A 24,166-nucleotide genomic window follows, 5' to 3' on the forward strand; every position below is an offset into this window, starting at 1 on the left:
ATTTTAAAATAGGTTGTGGTGCCCTGACCAGGTGACTCAGTTGCATTTGGTTGAAGTGTTGTCACTGTACACCAAAAGGTTGCATGTTTGATCCCGGGGCACATACCTAGGTTGTGAGCTCGATCCCCACCTGGGGCATTGGTCCTGTCACATACAGGGATGCAGCTGATCAGTGTTTCTCTCTCACATCAATGTTTCTCCCGCTGTCTCCCTTCTTCTTTCTCAAAAATCAATGAAAACATATCCTTGGGTAGATGATTAAAAAAAAAGATTTGTGGTGATGGTTGAACAACACTATGAATATACTAAAAGCCACTGAATTTTACACTTTAAATGGGTAAATTGTATGGTACATGAATTATATCTCAATAGAGCTGTTATATATTTTTATTTTACTAGGGAAAATATCTTTGTTAACTTAATGAACCAAAAAACAGCTATGTTATTTTAATACACAATCATTTGCTTACTATGTTTTTATGTTATTCTTAGTACTTCCTCCTCTGAAATTGTCCTTTACCCATTTGTCTTGAGGAGCCTCTTTTTTTAAATCTATTTTGCATGAATTGATTATACAAAAAGATTGTAACTCATCGTACGTGCTATGAATATATCTCCCAGTGTGCCTGCCTTTCTTTTTCTTTTTTTTTTTCTTTTTTTGTGGCAGGGTTGAAATTGAGGGTTGTTGTTTTTTTTTAGATTTTATTTATCTTTAGAGAGAGAGGAAGGGAAAGAAAAAGAGAGGGACAGAAACATCAATGTTTGAGAGAAACATCCACCGGCCACCTCTCGCACATGCCCCACCTGGGCACTGAACCCACAACCCAGGCACGTACCCAGACTGGTGACCCTTGGCCTTGCAGTATCATGCCCAGCCCACTGAGCCACACCAATCAGGGCTGTTTTTTATTTATACACACACTTGCCGAAGTTGTAAATTTAGTCTGTATGTAGTCAAATTGATCATCCTTTTATTGAGGTGAAATTCACACTTTTCTTTCTCATTTCTTCTATGGTATTTACACTTTCAAGTTTGTCCTCCCCACACATATTCCTAGAAGGCTGATGAATATTATTCTATGTTATTTTCTTCTAACTATATTTGCTTACATTCACTTCATGGCCTCCTAAATGGTCCCTCTTCTCTAGACCTATACACCATGCCAAACTAATCTTATTTAAAAACAGATCTAATTAAGTCACTTCTCTGCTCAAAAACTGTTGGTGGCTTCCCATTCCCTGTAAAATTAAGTTTAAACTTAATGTGTCATTCAAAACCCTCTATCATTTAGGAAGACTGTGGAAGGCAGTTTTACTGATTCCTTCATGCAGTAATGTACGCACCATTCTTTCCCTTGACACCTCAAGTTCCCACAGCTTCACTTGCTTAATTTTCTTCTCCCTGGACCCTCCTGCTTCAGTATCTTCCCTAAAGCTATCCTTCTACTTAAAAGTGTCTGTAGGTCCTTGCCAAAATTATTTGCTACAGGCCCGCCTCCCTTGAACAAGCACAGTCAATTTCACTTTCAGCAAGAAGCCTTCCTGGATCTTTTTCGGTCAAAACAAATTTCTCTTCTGTAAGTCTATCGCACTTTGCCCATTTTAATCCTATTCCTTGATGTGTGCTTTTTATTCAAATTGTGGTGGGGTCTGATTTCCCTGGCTCTGGGAGTTTCTGGAAGTCAGGGACAAGGTCTTAATCGTGACCTGCCTTAGACCCTTCAGTGACAGCCCATTATGTCTGGATATAATTCAAAATTCTTGCTGATTCCATGACTTAGAGCAAGTTGCTTGCCTCACTGGCCCTTAGATTCCCTGTTTCTAGCCTAAAGGGCCAATGTTCTGTTAATGAGAGACAATAACAGTACCTACATCAGAGTTGTGGTCAGCTTTTAATGAGATCATTGATACAAAGGATTTCCTCACAAAACCTGGTGTAGAATGAACATTAACTGTTATCTTTTTTGTCATCACCATCATCGTCGTCATCTTTGACACTACAGCATTGTCTCATCTGGCCTCAGCCGCTCTCCTGTCATTGCCCCTTGCTCATCAGGCTCAGAATCTACTGGTGTTCTGTCCTTTTAACCCGCCAAGCACTCCCCAGCATTAGGATCTGTTTCTTCTACCTGCTCCACTTGGCTAAGTACTCCTCATCCTTTAAGTCTCAGCAGATACACCTGAGAGACCTTCCTTAACACACCAGTTTAAATTAGGTCTCCCTATTATATGTTTATGCTGCACTGTTCAGTTTTATATCACAAAGTGTAATTACATATGTATGTGATCATTTGTTCAATGTTTCCCCACCCAACTGTATGCACCATGTTGTCTTGTTCACCGGTCTGTCTCCAGCTCCTGGCTTAGTGTAGATGCTCACTAAGTGTAACTTGAGTTTGACTGGCTGAATGAATGAATGATAAACAGAGTAGTTTATATAGCAGGTACTCAATAAGTGTTTGAACTTTAATTCATGTTAACCCTAGACAGACTCTCTGACTGGGCTTCAGAGAGGGAAACCTGAGTTTGCAGAGATTACACCTAAACATATAATCAAGGAAAACTCTGCAATGTAAGATAGGAAACAGGAATAAAAACATCATATAAGTGCTCTTCATGAGAGCAAAAACCTTGCCCAGTGACAAGAGAATGAAGAAGAACATGGTTTAGTCACACAATGAAACATTACACAGCCCTCAAAATGAATGAATTGCAACAATATGTAACAATATGAATCTCAGTAACATAATATTAAGTAAAAATAATAAACCATAAAAAATTACTAACAATATTCCTTTATAAGGTAAAAAATAACTACTGTTTTAAAATAAAGAGTTTAGGAATACATATAACTAAAATAAATATATTAAAAGAAGAAAAGAAACTAGGAACAAAAACAAATAAAAACAAAAAAAGAATGACAGATACTTTGGGAGAGGATGAAAAGCAGATGGACCACAGTCAGATTTCAGTTATTACCTAAGTAAGAACTAAATAACTACTAAGTAATAACTACCTTCATGTTGATGAGTTCTTATGACAGTATAGCAGTAAATAAACGTGTCCTGTGCATGGAGCACTTAAAAGAGTGTCATGACCCTGGCTGGGCTGGATAGCTCAGTTGGTTAGAGCATCACCTAGATAGGCCGAGATTTCAGGTTTGATTTCTAGTCAGAGCACATAGGAGAAGCAACAAATGAATGCACAACTAAGTGAAACAACAAACTGATATTTCTCTCTTGCTCCTCCCACCTTCCTTTCTCTCTAAAATCAATTAAAAAAAAAAAATCTCCAATAGCCCTGGCAGGTGTGGCTCAGTGGATTGAGCACTGGCCTGTGAACCAAAGGCTCACCGGTTCAATTCCCAGTCAGGGCACATGCCTGGGTTGAGGGCCAGGTCCCTGGTGGGGGGCACGCAAGAGGCAATCATACATTGATGTTTTTCTCCATTTCTTTCTCCCTCCTTTCCTCTCTGTATAAAAATAGGTAAAAATTTTTTTAGAACCTCCAATAATTTAAAAAAAAAAATAAGGTGTGTCATGAACCAAGGTTATGATTAATTTAATTGTGTACCTGACATGCAGGGGTGTTCAACCTACGGCCCACGGGCCACACGTGGCCCCAGATGCCTATGAATGCAGCCCAACACAAAATTGTAAATTTAGTTAAAACCTTTTTTTCACTCATCAGTTTTGTTTTGTTTTTTACTGTTTGTGTATTTAATGTGTGGCCCAAGACAGCTCTTCTTTTACTGTGGCCCAGAGATGCCCAACTGTTGGACACACCAGAGTAAAGTGAGAGAAATTATGCCTACCTCCCGCAGACAGCCTTACTTGTTTGGGGGTTAGCCTTCTCTGGGACTTTTCTCCAGGGACAGTCTGCATGCAGATTCTCCTCCTAGAGAGGTGAGCTGGTGGCAGAGGTGAGGTAGCAGGGAAGGGAGTAATCCAGGGTTTAGGTGGAAAAACAGCTCTTTCCCAAGGCTGCAGTTGGAACCTGTAGGTGTGGGCCGGCTTCCATTTCTATTTATCTTCCTCCACTCCCCAGGTTAAGAACTGCAGGGTGTGTAGTCTCCCACCCATTTCCTGTTCTGCTTCATTGAAGACCTCAGCATGGGGGTGGGGAGAAGTATCACTGGTGGGTGCTGAGAGAATGGAGCTGTGGCCACATGGTAGACGGTTACTGTGAGCATTCTGGGTACTGGAAGCTGTGCCCAGCAGGGGCCAAAAGCAGCATCTTTGAAATTCAGCTTGGAAGTAAAGGGCCGCTGACTCAAAATTTCTTTTCATGCGTTCCGTTTCAGCCTGGCCCAGAACATGCCTGAGCCACCCTCAGCACCACCTGCCCCTCATCTCTCTGCCTTCCCCCTTATTTATCCCGGCTGTCGCTCCTAGTCCTGTACCTTCACCTTTACTCTACCGATCCCCAAAATAAGGCCCTACTTTGTAATTTTTAAAAAAAGGGAGGGGATGTGGGGAGACCTGGGAGGGTAGTTTAGAACTTTTCTTTTCACTTTAGAGGATAAGACTTGAGATCAGATTGAAGTGGGCTGTGCCGGCTGGGCTGGAGTCTTACCTTTGGGAAAAGGGGTTGATGGGCAGGCTGGAGTGGGCTAAGGGTAGTAAGTATAAGAGGGGTTGGAGGTTGTGCTGGACTAGACTAGCAGTCCTAAAAAAGGGAGCTGGCGGTCAGGCTGGATTGGGCTGGGACAGGAAACATGGAGAACGAGGAACTGAACCCAGGCTGAATTGGGAGTCTGGGGGTTTAGGAGACTGCAGTGGATCCTGGCTGGGCTAAAATAAATTTTTCAGTATTATGCTGGGACCTGGGGTAGGGCCCTCACCTGCGCCTGGGGACAGAGAGCATCACGTCCTTGAAGGGCCTCCCTTTCCCTTACCCTAGCAAGGCCTCCTGACCAGGGGCCTTCCTCAGGGTAAGCAGGGAGCAAGCAGGGAGGAGCCAGATCTAGGGGCTCCAGAGGAAGTCACTGGCCACTCTGTTTCCTGAGTTCAAAAAGTGTGTCCCCGTCTCTGTGACACACTCCCTTTCCCCACGCAGGGCATAGTCCAAGCCTGGCAGTTCACCTTTCTTTGACCCCCGCTTCCTCTGAAACACCCCCACCCCGAAACACACATACATGTGCTGTGAACCTTCAAATGCCCAAAACCAGTCACACAACTGCGGCCCCGGCAGCCCCCAAGCCCCACCCCATCGTACTGCTAAGCCACACATTCAACAACACATCCTCATTTCTGTTTTTGTAGCCTCCCACTCATACCCAGCAATCACGCCTGCTCTGCCTTGTTCAGAACCGTATCCCTAACACCTAAAGTTGGGCCTGACACTTGCAGAGCTCAAAGATTATTAGCTGAGGGAATCCTCCAGGACACATACCATAAACTGCACATACTATCACACATATATATTCACACGTGTATGTTCTATTACATACACATATCTAAGCTTTCTCCCAGCTCAGCATTCACATACATACATACACTGGCACACACTCAGGCAAAAATGCCAGATGTATACCTAGTACCGGACCGACACACTCCAAGTAGGTGTTAGCTAGCACTCCCAGGGGGAGTTGGTGGTAGCAGCTGACTGGCAAATGTCCTTCAGTCAGGTCAGGCCTGCAGAGGAGTGGTGTGTTTGTGTGTGTGCAAACGCAGGCCTTGGGGTCCTGAGGCGCTGGGGTAATGAGAAGGAGCTGGACTGGCAGCAGGGCAGGGCCAAGGTCACTGCTGAATGGAGAGGGGGCAGGGTGGGCCATGAAGTGCTGTCCTCTGGTTTCTTCTGCCAGCTGGGAGGTGAGGGAAGAGGCGCAGGTCCAAGAGGCCTTACTTCAGATCCAGAGAGACCTTAGTGGGGAAATAGTCTGAGGCCTCAGGTTCCCCTGCCTGGGATGAAAATGAGGGAGACTGGGTAGGGGGCTTTGTAGGTGCTAAGACCCCAGCCCCAACGCACAGTAGGGTGCCCCTGTCTTGCCAATCTTCTTTAATGGTGGGGGAGGAGAGGACTGGGGGAGGCTGGAGTTAATTACCTGGAGAGGAGTCTAAAAAGTATCCTATTTCTCTTTCCACCTTTCTATGGAGCTTCAGGCTGCCCCCCAGCAACAGCACTTAGGCACCCTCCTCTCTTCCTCAGCACCCTCACCCAAAGTCAGCAAGGAGATAAACAGCCCCGCTACTCTCTGGCTTCCCCACCCAGGGAGCTGGGCTGGCTGGCCTCCCGACTAGGGGCAAGGATCTCACTGACTGAGCCTTCCAGGCACTCTAACCACCAAAGCTCCTTCAGAGGGCCGTCCTAGCCAAGGCCGCCATTGTGTGCTCCCAAGCAGCCCCCAGCAGCCTAATCCAGGAGACGCTATCCCAGGGGCCGTCTCAGGAGGGGCACCTGTCTGCCAACCCCATGACAGGAGTGAGGAACAGTGAGGGGTGGGGGTAGTGTGGGAAGTCAACTTCTGCGGGAGAAGTGGCCATGCTTGGACACCTGAGGGGCAACACGAGAAGAATAAGGGGAAGCGTGAGATGGGAGTGAAGGGGAATCCAGAAGTCCAATTCATACCTCCTCCCCAATGACTGGGCTTAGGACTGCAGGAAGGAGGGGAAAAGACAGTCTTGGGCCGAGTCATTATTGGGCATCAATGACCAACCAAGACACGCGCAAACTGAAAAGTCTCTTTATTGATCGGTACCATACATGACTCAAATGGAGAAAAAAAAAAAGGCATTACAGTCGGGGTGGGCCATCCATCTTCCCCACCCCTTCCCTCAGCTCCTGACACGACACCCTTCCAGCAGTGGCAACTAGAGGGAAGGAAACAGAGTGTAGAGAGCCCCAGAATCCAGAAAGACTGGGAAGATAGGTGGTACTACCGCTTCTGGAACTCGCCACAGGAAAAGGCAACAAAGCCAGAGCTGCGCCCAGACTCACAGGATCCTGCTCTTGGCCTCACCCTGGGCCCAGAGCCTCCACATGTCCAACTGAAATACAGCCGAGGATTCTGGCTGCTTTCCCCGTCCTTCTATGAGAACAAGGACTAGAGGGGATGCTGGGAGATGAATACCCTCTACTTCAGCTGGGGAACAGAGGCCTATTGCTTCCTGCTTCAAGGTGGGACATCCTCAGTGGCTCCTTCCCCTCTGTGGAGGACAGGGGAGGACTAGATACGTAACTTGAGGGACTGGAGGAAGAAGAGTACTGGAGAGAGTGGATGATCCTCCCCTATCCCATGCCTACCCAACTGAGACAAAACAAAAAAACACTGTTGACAAACAAGGCTGCTCCTTCCCGCCATACTCCCTAAGAAAGGGAGCCTCCCCCTCCCCCATCCAAGACAGCTGCTTTAGTGGAGGACTTGTAAAGAATATACACATGGTGGGAAGGAGTGGGGCAGCGCTGGGACCGAGGGAGTTACAAGCACTAGGAGGGCAGGCCAGAGTCCTGGAGGATGGGGAAACAGAGACAACAGCTGGGAGCTGTTACAAATCAATGGCCCCCGACCCCATGGCATACCTTCCCCAACTCCAGTCATCCCAGAGGAAAAGGGAAGAGAGATGGCGAAGTGTCTCCTTGGTCTGAAGCTCTCAAACTATATAAAATGGTAACGTATAACCCCCCCTACCCTACCCATATGCTCACCTCCACCTGGGCCCTAAACCCCTCCATCTGCCAGGCATAGGGAGGTAGCTGGACTTTTAATTAGGGGAAGAGGGGGGGACATGAGTGATTTTTTTTAACTTACATTTTTAATAATATTATTTTTTTAAAAACTTGGAGCTGGGACAGGTGGTGGAAGAGAGGAAGAGCCCAGAGCTTTACCCCTCTACTACCAGCCACCTGGGGGGAGGGGCTGGGGGAGGGGCACTCAACCAAGCCCCATAACTTTAAGTCCCTAAGGGCTGTGGGGATAGACAACCCCAGGCTTGAAGGGGGTAGAGTCAGGAGGATGGGGAACCCAGAACCTGGGGTGAGGATGGAGGCAAATGCTCTGGGGGGTGGTCAGGACATTTCTCAGAGGCCCAGGGTCCACGTAGACATCCACATGAGTACCTCCTTCCCCCAAAAGGCTCTGCAGAGGCCAGGCCCAGCCCAGAGCCACTGCGGGGCAATCTTGGCACCTGCCCCCAGCGAGTCCAGTTCCTCCCTGAAGTAGGTAGATGGAGGCTGCCCATTTTAGATGCTCAGTCTCTTCATTCTGTCTTCTACTCCCTGGGGCTTCAAGGGGTGGGGCAGGCAGGCAGAGCGCTGGGTGGCCCTGGTGAAGCCTTTACTGGGAGGCCTGTGATGTGGGGTTCTCCGATTTGCTTTCTTGGCTGGATGGAGGCTTGCTGTTCCAGGGGCTGTTGGCGCCCAGGGCAGGGGAGTTGTTAAAGCTGTCCTCGTCGTCAATGCCGTTGGCTGCGTCAAACTGGGTATTCTCCAGCCGGGTGATGAGCCTCTCGTCCTCGTCCCCGAACTCCCCGCCCATCAGGGTGGGCTCCCCCACCACCATCACATCCTGAGAGTGGCGGAGGTCCCCAAACATAATCGGGGCAGGGGCTCGCCCAGCCCAGGGCAGCAGAAACCCCCAGAGACCCAATACCCACCCAGAAAACTCAACACCCCCACCCCCTTCTCCTACCCCAATTTAAAACATCAACTCCTCTGACACCCTCAGCCCTTGGAATCCTTCCCACTGAAGGACTGCAGAACGTCACGCTCTTTAATGCACATCCACTAGATTCTGGGAAAAGTCAATCTACTCCCTTAGCTCCCTAGTCCATCTCCCCACAATTTTAGGAGGCTCCTAAACTTCTGTCCATATGTAAGAGAAGGAGCAGATCAAAAACACCAATGGGGCAAGTGTGTGCATGTGCATGTTCAGGTAGTCTAGATTCACACACAATGAGGCTGCATGTCCCTCTATAAGTGAGTGTCTATGAGTCTGATGGTCTGTGTGCTCCCAAGCTGTCTGTCCTGAACGTCCGTTTGTTCTCATGGCTGACTCTGTCCCTTTATATCTATATTGCTATGTCTGAGTCTGTGTGATCAGAACCACACATGTGACTAACAAGGACTCTCATCAGTGATAGGAGTCAGCCATCATGGCAGAGTACACTGGGAAAACTGTCTCTGCTTCTATGCCTGCTGGTGAGCTCACACTGGGACAAGGTCAAGGGTCAGGGGTCAGCAGTGGGGGAGCCCAGAAGAGAGAAGAAAGCCGAGATGCTTACAGGTACCTGGCTGGAGAGGGCGAAGGTGCTGGCTGGGCTTTTCTTCTTGCTGTTGCTGTTGTTGGTGTTGCCGCCCCCAGAGCTCATGGTGCTGCCCCCTGACATCTTCCGTTTCCGCCGTTTGCTGGGCTGCTGCCGGGCGGGCTCCGCTGTGCCAGGGAAAGGAGACTCAGGTGGGGCAGGGTCCTGAGCCCCTGGTTCCCCATTCTGGCTCCTAAGGAGCCTGAGGCTACCCTGATCCCAATCTTGGGAGACCCAAGAGCAAGGAAGGGGCTTCACGAGGAGATAGAGACAACAGCCTGCGGGGATGGCATCAGATCCCGATAAGAGCAGGTCCAGGTGCAAGGCACTCACCGGGGGGTGCTACCATACGCTGCCACTTCTGGAAAAGGCAGGTCTTGAGGCAGTCACGAGGGCTGAGGCTGTAGGTCTTGTGGCGGGACATGAGCTCCTGCATGGGCTCGAGTATCACACACAGCTGTGGGGAGACCAGGATGGAGCTTGTCAGGGGAGAGACACGGAGCTCAGTCAAATGGGCGCGGGCAGAGGCTGAGTGTCAGACTCACTCGGAGGTAGTTGAGAGTGGAATTGGACAGCCCACACCGTGTGATATTTTTGGAGAGCTGATCCAACATCTGGGGGTCCTGGGCCTAAAGGGAGAGAAAGACAAGAATGCTAGCACCCGGGTCACATCTGCTCACCTGCCCTATCATCTGAGACTGTGACACTCCTGAAAGAGAAGGGGGATTATTAAATCCATTTTTCAGGTGGAGACACTCTAACCCTCTAAGGTCACTGTCAGGACACGAGAGACCTTATTCTGCCCTTCCCACCATCTGCCCTCCCCCTCTCGCCTTGGTTTCTGCCCACACTCACATGCATGGCAAGAATGCTGCGGGGAATGAGCTCCCGGTGCTGCCGGATGCTGAAGTGCCATGTCTTTATCCGCATCATGTCGTCAAACATGAACTCCAGGTACAACCGTCCCTCCACACATACCTGGAGACAAGGTTGTCACAGCTCTGCCCCTCCCCCATACATGAAAGTATACCTGTCCCTCATTTGCTCACAACTCCCCCGCCACATAGACTTCTGCCACCTGCACCTAACTCTGGATGTATAACTGACATGGACTATCTCCTCACATAACTGTTATACCCTGGACCCTCACAATTACCCACATACAAAGTAGAAATGCTTAACCAATTTTTGTCCTCTCCCATGCAGCTGGTGATACACTCATCTCCTATAAGCTTCCTATGAGGGCGCGCGCTTACTCACTGGTGTATATACTCTGTGGACCAGAATACAGTTATGTACAAGTTCTGTAAATGCCTGCTGAATGCTGTCGCATGCCTACCCTCCCTTCTTATCTGGCCACGCCCCACTATGCCTTCCTGGGGAACAGCTAAGTACATTTTGGGAAGGAGGAAGGGAATCAAACTCAGGAGCTTCAGCATTCAACATCCATCTGGGTTGCTGACCTGGGTGAACATGGGTTTGCCGTGCTGGGTCACCATGCTGCCCTGGTCACAGTCGAGGGACACAAAGTTGCTGTGGAATGCCTCCTTGGGGTGCTTAAGCACATAGTACAGCTCTGTAGCACCCCCCTCAAAGATGCTGCGGAAGTAGCGTGGGATCAGGGTCCGGCCAATGGCTGTAGAGAAGGGACAAATTCTTCAGAATAGTAGGACCTCAAAAGGGGTCAGGCAGACGCCACCCCTGCCAAAACAGATACCCTGAGACAAATACCCACTCCCAGACCTTGGAAGGACACAGGAGGTATACACTCCCATAGCAGAATTGGCAGAACCCCCAGAGGCCACTCACTATATCTCTTTGGTCCATCCTCCAGGCAGAAAGTGATGGTTAACATGGCATCATCTTCAAAGAACTCAGTTGTGAAAGCATCCCACCAGAGATTGTCACACTCCTAGGAGCACAGGGAGAGGTGTCTTTGTGTATCAGAAGACATCCCACAGGGGTGCCCAGGAGGCCCTCTCCCTCCTCTTTCCTCTGGATACCTCTGTCCAGTTTTGAAGCCGTTTGTTAAGCTCGAATATTCTGTAGTCAGTTTGGTTGCCATATGGTGTGTGCCTCCTGGGGTAAGTAAAGAAGGGAGATTAGTAAGAGCAGAGCCTCCCCCAAACCCCCCACCTCTGCCTTCACCCATGTAATGGAAAGTACCCCCCACCCCCCTGGACTCCACTTACCCAATCCCCGGCTCCAGGTATGTAGGCGGGTACATGGGAGTTGGGCTGTGTAAGGGAAGAGGCTATGAGAATGGGGGTGGAAGACAGGAATTATTGGGGGATGTCACTCCCTCCCCGTTTTAGGTAGGATCCCATCTGGAAAAAGGATGAGAAGTGAACAAAACTCACCCCACATCCCGATCTAGCATGGTGCCGGGATGGAAGGGGGGGAAGGCGTTGCCGTTCGGGGGCTCCTTCGGCGAGTACAGCTTGAATGACTTTGAGGAACAACCTAGAAGGGAAAGGAAGAAAGGGGGACCTGAGTCCCTCTTGGGAGCTCTCCTGAAGTTAGCTAGACTGGGTGAACAGGGACTGGTCTGGAGCCGCCAGAGAGAACTAGGGGAGGGGAACTACCCTAAGGAGCACCTACCTTTGCTTTTAAATCTGGCTCCAACCTTGTTTTATTAAGAAACCGTAAGTACCCAGCCCCAATACCCAAGACCTTGTTTCTTCATGTGGCTGAGGCCTGGATGACAGAATTAAAGCTGGGAAGAAATGCCAATACCATGGAATAACTAAATAACCAAACATTAGAATCCGATTTTAATAAACCCCCTTTTCAACTACATTTTTTTTTTTTTTTAAGATTTGACTTACTTATTTTTAGAAAGAAGGAGAAAGAGAGAAACCTTGATTGGTTGCCTCCCACATGTGCCCACCCCCTAACCGGGGACCTGGCCCTGCAACCCAGATATGTGCCCTGACTGGGAATGGAACCAGTGACCTTTCCAGTCTGCAGAACAACACCCAACTCCCTGAGCCACACCAGTCAGGGCTCAAGTACATTATTTCGTTCAATCATCACGACCGTGGTGTGAGGTAGCAGGGTCAACTGTAACATTCCAACTTTACAGATAAGACAACTGAAAGCTTAAGGGGACTTGCCAAGATCATAGGGCTAGGACTTGAGCCCAGATCTTCCGATTCCCATACCCTGAGGAATTTCTATCCTTCTTTTGACCTCTGGAGATCAAGCTGTGGGAGAAAGAAGGGGTTTGGCCAACTCCCTGCCCCTCCTCCATACCCAGGGTCTCAGGAGGGCAGGGGATGGAGAGATAAAGGGGGGTGGGTGCCTGTTGGGTGCAGCCCACCAGATAACCAGTTGGACCTTCTGATCCCCCCACCAACGGCCACTCCCTTATCAGTCCAGCCCCCTCTCCCACACCCACCACTAGTCCAGTTGTCTCCAGACCAGAAACCAAAAGCCCCAACCCATTCTGTCTTCTAAGACTTACAGTGCAGGAGGGAGGTAGAGAGGCCTCCACCAGATCTCACTCTACTTGCAAAAGGAAAAGAAGGGGTCTGGGAAGGAGGCTAGGTTTCAGAGGGGCTCAGTCTAGGAGGCAAGTGGTAACTAGACAGGGGTCTCTACTTGTATATGTGCACGTACACGTGTCCCCTCTCTTCTCACCTAGAAGCATGCAATTCCTGATGCTTCTGACTGGAAGAATTACCTGACTGGAAGAAATGTTGTATTCATAGTTGGGTATGAGCCAAGTACCCATGCAATGCTGTTTTCCCCCACTCTCCAAGATGAGGAAACTGAGGAACCATTCCAAAGATCCTGACCCCAGTTATAGGTGCTTCCTCGTGCCCCCAAACTTGATTGCATTTGGAAGGGTAGCTGTATTGGCTGTGTCCCCAATTTAGACACAAAGTCTACTTTCTTCCTCAGGGGGAAGAGACAAAGGAAGACCCTGTGCCAATGTGTGTCATTTAATTCTCTCCCCAGGGAACTTTCCTCACAATATGGGCAAAAGGAGGGTCCCAGAGAGGCCTACACTACACAGTCCCTGAAGGTGCCAAGAGTCAGAGCTTGTGTGTACCTGCACATGCGTGTGCCTCATCCTGCTTAGCAGGCTTCTACCCTCAGCTCGCCCCAACACGCCTGCCAAGGGCTGGAACCCAGCAGCCCCAGGCGGGATCAGTGTGCCCAAAACAGGCCCTCGCCCATGCACGAGCTCTCGCAGGCCACATCCATATGCTCCCAGCACAGCACACACAGCCTTCGCATGCCTGTCTGGACTGAATGAGGAGCCTGTGTCCTCAGGACAGAGACAGTCCCACCCAGCCCCAAGTCTCCCCACTGCACAGGCAAGTAGCCCAAGGCCACGTAGGAAGCCACACAGTTCCTGGGGCTCACCAGAGGCCAGGCCTGGGCAATGAACCCAAGCACCTAGATGATCAGACCTGGGCCTTCCCCCAAAAGCATCACTGCCCTTGCCCCTCAGTTTGAGGGCCACTTGAAGAAATGTGTCAGCTCAAGACCCTAAAAAGAAGGGAGGCAGGATACCTGGGTTCCTCTCTAATTCTGAAAGAAGTTTCAGAGATTCAATTTCTCTCGCTAGTGAACTGAAAGGCATTGTCTGGGCCTGAGGAACAGTTCTGAGGGGCCAAACTCCAAAGCTCTATGGCCTTTATTTATACCTCTCGTGAATGGACACAAAAAAACCCCCAACATCTCTCCAGAGGCATAGCAACTCCCAGTAGCCCCAGAACAAGGGCTTGGGAGTGAGAAGAGAAGGGGAGGGAACATCACCCAGACCATCTGTCCCTGTTGCTGCCTGTCCTCAGCAGCAGGGGTAGAGGGAGAAAAGTGGGGGCTGGGGTGAAAGGGATGTGTCATCCTGTCTTAGAGTCAGTCAGAGCCCCCCTCCCACCTCTAGCAATCTGGGAACCCTGAGGAAGGAGAGGAGAGGAAGAGCCCAGAACTAGTAAAGTTTTCCCAGGATGGAAGCTGCATCCTAGGGCTGAGGGGGGCACCTCCAGCTGGGCATTTCCATGGTAACCAGCCTGTCTCCCTTTTGGGGCTGACCAGAGGTCAGCAGGCCTGGGAGCCCCGGCCTCTCTAAGCTGGGGCACCTCTCGCCCAGCCAGCATACCAGGCCAGGGCCGGACCCAGGACCTTCTACCCACCCTCTACAGGCTTGCAGGGTGCCCAGACTTACCTGGGAGAACTGGGGGGGCCAGGAGAGGTGCGGGAGCGACTGGAAGCCCACCAGGGCCCTGGCAGGGGTGAGGACTGAGGGGGGGCCAACTTCAGCCGCTCATGTCCCGAGTGGGACGGGCAGGCCTGGCTGGGAGCTCCACTCCGTGGACCGCACAAAGACTTGTACGCACAGCCTTGGCCTGCCCCGCGGCGGCCACAGCCCCGGGGGAAAGTTACAATGGCCACTGGGCCGGGGGCCGGGGGCCAGGGGGCCGGCCTGGGGGGCGGGGGGCCGCGGGGAGTCTGGAGCCTTCTTTGTTTGCAAGGTTTCCCTCAACAATGGCTGCTCCGCTCTTTCCTCTCTCCTCCTCCTCCTCCTCGGCTCTACCCGCCGCCGCCTCGCGCTGCCTCTACCTCCAAGCAGCCCGCCCGCCCTCCCCAGGCCACCAGGCCCCTCTGCCCGGGCAGCAGACCAGGCAGGGCCCGGCACTCACACTCACTCACAATCGTACACGCACAGACACACGCAGCGCCCACCAGCTCCCAGCCTTTTCTCCCTTTCTTTCCTTCCCTCCCCGCTCGCTCACGGAGCCTCTCAGAATGAGGCCCCAGGGCGGGCAGAGGGTGGAGCTGGCCCCACCGGCCCCGCCCCCTCCCAGCCAGGGAAGAGGAAGAGGGAGAGAGGGAGGGCGCGGGAGCGAGAGAGGCAGGCAGGCAGGCAGGCAGGCAGGCAGGCAAGGAGGGCTGCTGAGAAAAACAAAAGAGAGACAGAGACTGGGAGAGACTGGGATGGAGAGATGGAAACAAAACAGACGGGGCCTGGAGAGAGCTGGATGGAGGGGAGGCCTGCGGGAGCCAGAAACTGAAATGCTCGCTCCTGAGCCCCAGGTGTGGTGCTCAGGAGTGAGCCGGGGAGCCAAAGCCACAGGCACGCATGGAGGAGCGTGCTCTCCTCTCTGGATACTCCCAGTATCTTCAAACCACCTCCCAAACATGCCCCAAATCTCTCTTGCCACCCTGGGCTTCAGCCCCGGGTGAAATCCCAGAGTAGCTAGCTGGGGGGGAGACTCCAGGGGGTTATTTTTGACAGATACACTCTTGACTTCAGCCTGTAAACAACTGACTGGAGGGAGGGGAACACTCCAGCTCCTGGGCCCCCAACCCAGCTAAGGTCCCAGCCCTGACTTAGATCTGCCTTAGCAGGAAGCGCCTTCCCCCACCAAGGCCACCGCTGCCGCTGCCACCACCGGAGACACGTGGGTGCAAGGGGAAAGAGGCGCTGTCAGAGCTAGGGAAGGCAAACTTGAACGACCAAAAGATCCCCAGAGGGGGGCTAGTCTGCTGTTGAATCCTCCCCACCCACCCAGGATAAAAGGTATGTAGTTACTGGGGTAGGACCTCTTTTCCAATACAAAGGGGGATTCCCAAGACGGGGGGGTGTTTCTAAAACTTGGGTAGTGGTCTAGGCCCTGCTCCCTGGACAGAGAAGGAAAAAGAAACTCTCTCCTCTCTTCTCTTCTCTTCTCTCTCAGCATACAACCTCCTACTTCATTCCAGGTTGAGTCGTTTCCTACACCCTACCCATCCCCCCTATATTCACTCATGATCCCATGACAGGCTTTCTAATGACATATACACCAGTTGACTGCACAGTAATAATATTACACCTGGCTCTGTGAATATCTTCCACATGTAAGTAACACATCTCACTTTCACATAAATCAGTACCTGATACATACTTCAACAAGTGATATACCTCAAACTCTAAATACACCCCAAACCAAGATGCACACACATACACAATCTATGTCAGACCCTGACTTCCATACACACTGGGACTAGTGACATGCATGCCCCCAACCCCAACATATACCTCAAAAGTGCATTATATACCTCCTGAACCTATGACAGACTGTTACATACACATCCTGACCATTTGTTACCCAGGGGCTAAGCCCACAAACTACTATTCTCCCTGAAACCTGCACACCGTTCTCCATCACTGCCTGGCCATGATACACCCAGGCTTTCACAAACATCAAAATCTCTGACATTCGGCCAGACCCTGCAACATACTGATTTACACCAGGACATGAGACATTCTCACTGACCCAAATTTATAGCCCAACTCTAAGAGAGACACCACACACACACTCCCCACAGACAATTCCAATCATTTGTTTGGTGTCTTTAAACTTTCCAAAGTGCGTTCATAGGCAGAATCTCAAGAGATCCCTACAGCACATAGGGCCAAATATGAGACTAAATAGAACAGATTATAATGAGACCGAAGGTCCTGAAGCCCTGGATTTCTAACCCAACTCATCCAAGCCCAGCCCTGGGGCATCGCAGTGATTCCTGCTCTCTTCCCCCTCCCAGATATAGCCACTCCAGTCCCAGAAATAACTGTCTGCATGGGAAAAGGTAGAGGTGTGTGCTCTGGCTCCTGTCCCCCAATTCAGAGCTCAGACCCCCCACCCAGTCTGTCTCCTCAAATTTTGGGGAGGAGACCTTAAATACCAAGATGACGGATGCACCAAGACTCTGGCATATCATTCAAAATGGGCCCCCTCCTACTTCCTTCTCTAGCAAGCCTGCCCTGCTCTATGTTCTGACTTAATTCCCCCACTTGCACAGGGGCAGAAGAGGTCCGGCTAAAGAGACCCAGTGTGAATTAGAAAGCCCTAATATTTGGGGTGGCGATGAGAAGGCGACATCAAAGAATGACAAAGGTGATAAGGGAACAGTAGAGGGAGAGCGCCCCTCCTGGAGGTGAGGACTTTGAAGGGCAGTAGCCTTCAGAATAAGGTACCAGCACTGCCCCCTGCCTGGGCCCCTGGGGCTCCCTGACCCAGGCCTCCAGTGTGCCTGCCCCCCTTCCTTTGTCTGTGCCCGGCCTCCCGTTGGCCTGGCGCTCTGCCATCCTCTTCTCCTGGCTCCCAGCCGCCACCACTGCTGCCTCCTCCCCTCCCCCTACTCCTCCCTGCCTTAACCCTTCTGAGCCACATGCTGCCCCAGACAGGCCCTGGCCCCCTCAGCAACCTGCCCTACCCTGGGTGATGTCCCTTAGCAGAGGTTCTATCTGTTCCTGACCAAAGCCCCAGAAGCTATTCCCCACCCCAGGAGCACTATGGGAGCTGGGTGTGTGTGTATGTGTGTATCTTGTAGTGTTCCTTCTGTGTGTGCATGTGTGTGGGTCTGTGTGTGCTCTGGCTTCCCTCAGTCACATGTGTGGGGCATGTGCTGTCTCTGCTGGGCTGGGGGAGGAGGAGGAGCTGGGAGACAGCAGAGCACAAAGGAGAGACTCAGACAGGCAGGCAGGCAGCAGGCGGGCGGCCTGCCAGGGCGCCTGGGCGCCCACCCTAGGGCTGCTCCACTTGGAGGGTGGGGGTCTTTGGACCTGGACTGTATATGCTGTGACGATGCCCATGTATTCAACCATGTTCTCCCACCCACCTATGCAAGCCTGGTCCTCTCTCTTACCCCAACTCCCACCATTCCCCTCCCCCAGACCACTCTTAAGCCCCTCTGCATGTTGTTCTCCTTTAAGCCTAACCTCCATCCAACCTCTGTGGCATCAATCCATAAGACTTCTTCACATTGGGTAAAAAGATTCCCCACTCTTAGCCATCTTTTGCCCCCTCTCCCCCAACTAGGCCACTAGACACACAAACAGAACATGCCTTTTGGGGCACTGACTGAAGATGTCCCTCCACACACACACACACACACACACACCCCCTGTGCATAAGTCCTCTTCCTGTCCCCACGCTGCTCCCAGAAAGGCTGAGGAGGAAACTTTCTCTCTTCTCTGCTAGACCTAGGCACACTGCCTCAACCTTAGGGCCAACCTCTCATCTACCTCCAGCCTGACAACCCCTCTACACACCTCCTACCCACTGTTAGTAGGAACTAAGATTCAAAAGGTAAGACTTGGGCCCTTAGCTTGTTCAGACCCTTAGTTTCTGCTATGCTCATGTGTGGCAGTGAAGGATCAAGGCCATGGGGTGGACTCAGAATATATGGATGGATCCAAACAAGGTACCCAGCATGGGGCAGTTCTTTGAAGAAAATACACACACAAATATGCACACTAAGCTGGTATAAGGAGGAATGATGGGGCCAGGCAGGATTCCAGCTTAGTAAACTCTTTCCTGTCCTCTCCCCCACCCTCTACAGCAGGAGCCAGGGGTTCCCACACTCAGATATTCCAGGATTCTCAGGCTCTGCTAGACCTCCCTCTGGGCCCAGAGCCCCTTAAATATCAGCCTCAGCAAGCACTTTTAAGTGTGTGCCCAGACCAGCTTGGCCTGGATCACATGATTTTCAAGGAAGCTTCCTCACTGGCAGCCTCCCTTGAGGATTGGGGGGTGAGGGACACTGGTGGGGTATGGGCCTCCCAGAAAGCAGGGAATCTAAAGGAGCGAAGGACCCAAACCAGGCTAGATTCAGGAACACCTGACTTTCAGAAGAAAAGAAGAAAGCTAACTCCAGCCTGGGACAGGAGAGAGGCCTGCAAATAATTCAAGAACCTGGGTAGCTCAGTTGGTTAGAGCATCAACCTGATACACCAAGGCTGCAGGTTCGATCCCCAGTCAGGGCACATAAAAAAAATCAACCAATGAATGCATAAATACTTGAAACAATAAATCTATGTTTCTCTCTTGCTCCCCCTCCCTTCCTTCCTCTGCCCCCTTCTCTCTCTCTCTCAAAGTAAATTTTTTTTTTTTTTTTAATGTAAGAACCCAGGGTCCTGGAGAGTCCTGGGGATGTGGATAGACAGTGTTGCGAGGCCCTCTGAAAAGTACCTCTCCAATCACGTGGCCTCTCTTTCCTCCTGGCAGAGCAGGACAGCCTTTCCCTCCCCAGGAAAGAACTCAGATCCAGGCTGTCACTGGCAAGAGCTCTGGGGGAGGGAGGAATCTGAGCCTAAGTTCTTCTCAAGTTCTCACTTTGGGGTCAAGCATTGCTCCCCTCGACTCTCAAAAATCACTCTAGTCCCTAGCTTGCCTGGGGCTGCCACATTCCCTCTCCCACGAGGGCGGCAATGCCAGACCCCAGGGCCCAATTATCTGTGCCCTCCCGGAGTATCTCCTGTCCCTCAAGAGAGCCAACCTACCCTGGCAACAGGCAGGAAAATTTGGAGGGGGGAAGATGGGCCCCAATTAATCCCTCCCCCAAAACACGGTCCTCAAAAACAGCCTGGAGGGGGGTGTCACAGGATCTGTAAGAGGGAATAGGCAGCGGGGAGGGGGGGGGCAACCCAAACCAGCCAATCACAACTCTATGATGACCTGGGGGGGGGTCAAAAGTCTAGACTCACTTCTGATTGGCTAACACCCTGGAATTCTGGGAATTTCAGCCCCCCAAACCCCTCCCCAAGTAGCCTCTCCACCCCCCACAAAAAAAAAACCCTACACACAAGCTACCCCCAGCACCCCCTCCCCGCGCCTCCAGGCTGCTGCGCATTTACACAGTTAGGGAAACCCTCCCCCCGACTGAGGTCCCGCATACCCCTCACAGCCCCCTACCTCCGCCATGCCATCGACGCCCCACACACAAGTTCTCGCCAAACAAGGGGTGAGGGTTCCTCGGAGAGGGTAAGGGAGGGAGGGGCCGGGCGGCCGTGAGCCCCACTCACCAGGACAGGCACAGCCCACTGACATCTTCACATCGCCCGCCGCTGGGGGCCCAGCCGAGTCACGGTGCCCGCCCCGCGCGGGGACAAGCCGGGCATGAGCCGCCGCCGCCGCCTGCGGCCCCTGCTGCCCTCGCCGCCGGCCCGGCCAGGCCCGGCCTCTGCCCTGTGCGGGCGGGCCCTAGCTGCAGCGACGAGCCTGTCAGGCGCGGAGCAGACAGGAAGGAAGCCAGGCAGGAAGGCGAGCTGCCTCTGCGTGTGTGCGCGCGGGTGTGCGTCCCCCGAGTGTGTGTCTGTGTGTGCGCGTGTGCGTGTCTGTGAGCTCCCGCTGCCAACGCCGCGGCCGCCGCTCGCTCCCGTCTCCCTCTCCTCCCTCCTGCTATCGTAGGCGCCCGCTCTCCGGCCTTAGCGGGGCTGGGCCGGGCTTTATTAATATGCTAATTGCATGCTAGTGGGAGGGGAGAGCGGTGTCAAAGTGACCCGGACGGGCGCGCAGCGAGCGACGACGTGCGTGCGCCGCGCGGCGGGCGGGCGGCTAGGGGCCGGGAGCGTTCAAGGAACGGCAAGCATGTGACGCAGCTTTTAAAAAAGGAGACGAAGGCAGAGACCCTAGAGAAGGAGGGCGAGGGGGAGGGATAGGAGACGAAGCCTTGCACTCTGTGGCGGTCCTCCCGGCGCCGCGGAGTTGGAAGCCGTAGACGAGCCGGAGCGGGAGCCGGGACTGGGGGAGGCGGAGCCTGGGCGGGCTGTGAGGTGTAGCTCTTTCTCCACCCCAGCCGCGAACTGGGAGGGAAAAGGGACTGCTGCCCACCCCCACCCATGCTCCCTGTTGAGACCGCAGTCTTACTCTGGACCCTTGTTATGCGCACCCCCATCTCAACCTGGGTGGGGAAAGGACCACTATCCTAATTCCTGTAGCAGCCCTTCAACTCATCTCTGTAAATTAGCCACCCCTCCCTTGCCTGTTAAACCAGTTGGGACTAGAGCTAAAAGGGTTAAGTGGGGTTCCCGCCCTCCCCCGCCTAAAGGCCGGAGGTCTGCAGTTTGCTGGGGGGAGGGGGGCAGCGGAATGACCGCTTCGTTGGACTGGGGAGGTGGGAATCAGCAGGCTGTCCTTCCCCCCCTGGCAGGCTCTGACTCATCAGTCAAGACACTCTCCTCTCTTCCCTTCCCCCCTTCTCCATCCAGTCTCGGCCTCCCCCACCCCGCCCCCTGCCTCCCGCCCCTCTCCTGGAAACCGCTCTCGTCTGAAGGCCTGGAGACGGGGAGAACTGGAAGCAGACCCCTCCAAGTGTCCCCTACCCGTAGGGCCTTTGGCCACGGCGGGAGTGGGCTGTGTGGAAAGATGATCTGGATGGTCAATGTAAGGAACACTCCTTCCCCAGGGAGGAGCCTCCCAACCTTCAGGCACTCTTCAAGGACTCCCCAACCCAGCCATAGGAGGGGGGGCTCCTCCTCCGTCCCTTCCCAAAAGCCCAGCCTTGGCCGCCTCATAAACAGGAAATATCTATTAGCAGGGGAAGAGGGGGCGCCGTCTGGAAAAGAGAGTTGGCCCCCCTCCCTTCTGGGGGGTCCCCAGCTGCTAGCTCTTCTTAAGCTTCAGGGTGGGCTTCAGGAGTAGCCCCCAGTGGAGACCTGAGCTGGTGTCCCCCTCCCTAGGGCATGTGGCTCAAACTGGGTAGGGGATCCTGCTCCCCTTTGTTACTTAGGATGGGATTGATTGTGAAGGTTTCCTCCTGCTCAGAGTCTGCACAGTTGGCTTGACTGGCTGGGGGAGGGTTACTGATGTGGAGGCTTAAGTGTTTATAAGATCCCTTCTGTCCACCTTAGCTTTTGCTGAGGAAGCATGAAATGATGGGAGGATTAGGATCTGAGGATTGAGATGAGGGCCTTCCTAGGGATGGGAACCCTCTCCCATTTGTTTAGGAGAGTATGGGGGAAGGGAGCTGTGAGCACAGCCACATACTCCAGCATTCCCATCTGCGTTGTGGATTCCCCACTCCCTATCCCCACCTTCATGAGATGGAGTGAGGGAGGAAGGAGCAGTGACTGAAGTCATCCACCCTTACACAGGTATCCTTGACAGCATCCCCTGCCTGTGACTGCCTCCTCCCCACATTCCCCCAGAGAATGGTCAGCACTAGAGGGAGTAAAGAGAACCTAAAGCAACAGAACCCTGACCTGGACTTTTGGATATCTGGGGTTGAATTCCAGCTTTGCTCCCTCACCAGCAAATGACCTGGGACTACTGACTTCTCCACGCTAAGCTTTATCATCTAGCTTTATCCTCTGTAATTGGTGAGAATCAAACTAGGGAATGTATGCCCAGTCACCCAACCCAGGGCCAGCCCTGTAGTCAGTATTCAATATACATTAGCCTCTTTCTGCTTTCTTTGAAATTAATCTGTTATTTCAAGAGTGTTGGGAGTGGGCTGGATTGACTGGACCATTAGAGATAGAGTGGAGGAGACAGGTTACCTCCCCTCACCACTTTCACTCCGCTCTTCATGAATTTGCCTTCCCTGAATCCTGTGACCACTTTATCCCTAAGGCCACTCATTCCAAACAACTAGCTTGGCCAGATTCCATAGTAATCAATTACCTGGGTGGAAAAAGGGATTTACAACCTACCCTATGCAGGGGACTTTGCCTCCTCTGAATCTGAGATTCCCTTCTATGTTAACACCTGTAGAAGGTGGAAGGCAAGGAAAAAAAAGCAGCTTTTGTTGAGGATACACTTATGTGCCAGGCACTGTGCTAGGTGTTTGACACCCTGAGATCTCATTTACTGTTCCTGATGACCTTTGCAAGAAGGTGTTATTAACTCCATTGAATAAGCAAGAAAACTGAGATTTAGAGAAGAGAGGTTAATATGACTTGTCTGTGAAACATTTTTCCCCCCAAAGATTTTATGTAATTTTTGAGAGAGGTGAAAGGAGAAAGAAAGAAAGGGAAAGAAACACATGTGTGATTACCTCCTGCGTGCCCTCCACTGGGAGCTGGCCTACAACCCAGGTATGGGCCCTGGCTAGGAACTAAACCAGGGAATTGAACCAGTGACTCTGGTTTCCAGGCCAGCACTCATTCCCCTGAGCCACACTAGCTGGGGCTAGAGGCCAGTCTTTGCCTACAATCTAGTTAATGCCTCATTTAAACTTCAGTTCCAGCTTCATGTCCTCTAGGAAGATACCCCTCTCACCCTGACTCTAGCTAATCTAGTGGTGCTTTGCCTTTAGCAAAACATCTCACACACAATATTTGAGATCTTGCTTCCTGGCAATTGTCCTTTAATTTGGCTCAAATAAGCTCATAAAAATTCTCTTAAAAATCTTAAAAAAAAAAAAAAAAAAAAAAAAAGCCCTGGCCCAGTGTTCAGTTGGTCAAAGTGTTCACTCTATATGCCAAGGTTGCAGGTTCGATCCCTGGTCAGGGCAGAGGAATCAACCAGTGAAGGCATAAATAAGTGTGGAGCAACAAATCAATGTTTCTCTCTCTTCTTTCCTCTCTCTCTCTCAAAATAAAAATTAAAAAAATCTCAATGCTGTTGAATAAGTGATTAAGATAAGTGGTTTCAGCTCCTTGAAGAACCAGGCTTCAAGGAGGTTAAGTAACTCACCCAAGGTCCTACAACTAAGCACTTTTCCCTGCCTTACTTCTAGTATGGACCAGATCTTGGGAAAGAGAGAACAACATCTTTGAAGCAGCTCTGGAAACTGTGGTGCAGGCAACAATAGGAAGAGAAATCATGGATGCCTGGCCGATAAACCCAGGGTGTGGTAGGGAGGTGGTGAGCCTATGTAGAGAGTCTATAATTTAATTACCATGTCCTGGAGGATGGACGGCTTAACTAGATTTTTTTAAAAATTTTAATTGATTTTTTAGAGAGAGAGGAAGGTGGGGGGGGGGCACACACACACACACACACACACATTTATCTGTTGTTCCACTTATTGATGCATTCATTGGCTGATTCTTGTATATGCCCTGACCGGGGATCAACCTGCAACCTTGACCTATCACGCTGATGCTCTAACCAACTGAACTACCCAGCCAGGATGGCTTGGCTGATTTGGATGGATGGATATGAGGACCCAGTTTTGGGAGGTTTTCTGAGTTGAAATCACAT

The 24,166-nt window shown here is 51.6% G+C and overlaps 1 protein-coding gene across 2 annotated transcripts; it reads right to left on the reverse strand.

Annotated features, from left to right (window-relative positions):
* Positions 1-6,690: 6,690 nt before the first annotated feature.
* Positions 6,691-20,318, reverse strand: LDB1 (LIM domain binding 1). Of its 2 annotated transcripts, none has more exons than XM_054581408.1 (11): positions 20,044-20,318; positions 11,603-11,705; positions 11,435-11,479; positions 11,246-11,321; positions 11,052-11,154; positions 10,706-10,878; positions 10,098-10,220; positions 9,788-9,871; positions 9,576-9,699; positions 9,228-9,370; positions 6,691-8,506 (listed from the first exon to the last, which is right to left on the reverse strand). In XM_054581408.1, exons 1-11 carry the CDS (start codon positions 20,066-20,068, stop codon positions 8,276-8,278), a joined length of 1,230 nt encoding a protein of 409 aa, XP_054437383.1. In that variant the 5' UTR covers positions 20,069-20,318; the 3' UTR covers positions 6,691-8,275. The 2 variants fall into 2 exon arrangements, with proteins under 2 accessions (XP_054437383.1, XP_054437382.1); XM_054581407.1 differs by having other exon boundaries at positions 9,222-9,370.
* Between the last annotated feature and the right edge of the window lie 3,848 nt (positions 20,319-24,166).

The sequence above is a fragment of the Pteronotus mesoamericanus genome, unplaced genomic scaffold (assembly GCF_021234165.1).
Source record: "Pteronotus mesoamericanus isolate MK-2021 breed Mesoamerican mustached bat unplaced genomic scaffold, CSHL_Meso_final contig_657, whole genome shotgun sequence".
Lineage (NCBI taxonomy): Eukaryota > Metazoa > Chordata > Mammalia > Chiroptera > Mormoopidae > Pteronotus > Pteronotus mesoamericanus.